The 1,679-nt window shown below is 39.2% G+C and overlaps 1 protein-coding gene across 1 annotated transcript in view; it reads left to right on the plus strand.

Moving 5' to 3' along the window:
* Window positions 1-1,679, plus strand: part of LOC108247144 — an 11,011-nt gene that overhangs the window by 8,116 nt on the left and 1,216 nt on the right. Inside the window, exon 6 of the mRNA XM_037979518.1 lies at window positions 1,053-1,177. Within this exon, the coding sequence (XP_037835446.1) occupies window positions 1,053-1,177 (125 nt within the window). The remainder of the gene's footprint in view (window positions 1-1,052; window positions 1,178-1,679) is intronic.

The raw sequence follows: 1,679 nt of genomic DNA on the forward strand, positions 1-1,679 counted from the left end.
GAAGCAGAAGCTGCGGCAGACTTTGCTGAGGTCCATGTTATCAGTTAAGTCTTTGTGTATATGCAGAAACAGAAGGTGATTAAGCCACTGTTCTGTCATTGTTGACCGGAGTGAGGTTTTTAGTCGACGGAGGCTAGAGAAGCTCCGCTCAGCCATTGCATTTGACATTGGTCCCTTACCTTAAAACGTGGTAACCATCGATTCCGAATCGATAGCTGGGTTTTGAACGACCAAAGAGAGAGAAAAATTTATATATTGCACCAATATTTTTTTGACCTAACACCAAAAATGATCCGCTCTCTGGGCGAAGTGGAGCATTTGGTCTGACTGGAGGATCCGTTAACGAATATGAACCGAAAACATTCTTTTTTCTCTCTCTCTCTCTCTTACTGAAGCGCATTGCTATCACACAGGAAAAAAAAATTTGAATGCTATCACGTTAAAACGTGATACGTATCTTGTTTAAACGTGATACTTATCTTGTTAAAACGTATCTTGTTAAAACGTGATAATTTTATGTCCAGGAAGTGGCGGTATTGTGCTAGGCTAGTACAGTGGCTAACAGGAATTGGTCAGGTTTCCCTTCATGTTTGGTCTACACGGATACGGATGCTGCTTTGCACTGTGGTTAAAACCAATAATAGTATGCGTACTCTGACCAGGAATCATCTGACAATAAATCATAAATAAAACTTTGAATTTAATAATTTTTCACATCACCTTTTTGTAATTATGTACAATGATTATTATTATTCACCGAATTTAACTTGATTGTACATAATTACAAAAAGGTGACGTGAAAATTATTAAATTCAAAGCTTTATTTATGATTTATTTTGGAGAGAAGAAGTCTTATTTTGATGAATGCTTAACAGGATCTAGTTTTGTCTTTTGCCGCTATCTAGCCGTCTGTTGATTTTGGTTGCTTGGTTACGAACAGTCGTTGCTGTTATTCACCTATTGTACAGTTCAATAAAAATTTGAACAGAAAATGTTCAGCAAATACAGCTGAGCCTCCGTTATAATCGCTCTTTTGTCATTTCCCGAATCAGAAGCTACAATCGGAAGCCAACTTCAGCTTCGATCCAGACAGTCAGTTAGGAACGCCGCCACAGCTAGAGGACCGGACTGACATTTCCTTCTGTGCAGTCCCGTTCTGTTTAGGATCCTGGTCAGAGTACGCATACTATTATTGGTTTTAACCACAGTGAGGGAAACCTGACCAATTCCTGTTAGCCACTGTACTAGCCTAGCATAATACCGCCACTTCCTGGACATAAAATTATCACGTTTTAACAAGATACATATCACGTTTTAACGTGATAGCGTTAAATATTTTTTCCCTGCGTGATAGCAATGCGCTTCCGTACTCTCTCTTCATCCCAATGGTGCATTGGAAAGAAAATGTCGCCACAGATGCTGTAAATACTGCATTTAGACCAGATGTGGCAATAAAATACAGAATTCCAATGTCATTTTTGACAGAATTGTTCCAGACACGGACGTATCAGAGCCAGAGCCTTTCTTCATGTGTTAATGATCCCAACATCAACTCTGCGCTATCGCATCTGCATAAACTTTTTGGTGACTGTTATGACCCTGGACTGGAGCTTTAAGAATTTGGTCCAGATCTCAATGCTGTAGGTTTTATTTGTGCTTCTGTCTCTATATAAACACAG

This window comes from Kryptolebias marmoratus, linkage group LG14 (assembly GCF_001649575.2).
Source record: "Kryptolebias marmoratus isolate JLee-2015 linkage group LG14, ASM164957v2, whole genome shotgun sequence".
In the NCBI taxonomy this organism is placed as follows: Eukaryota; Metazoa; Chordata; class Actinopteri; order Cyprinodontiformes; family Rivulidae; genus Kryptolebias; species Kryptolebias marmoratus.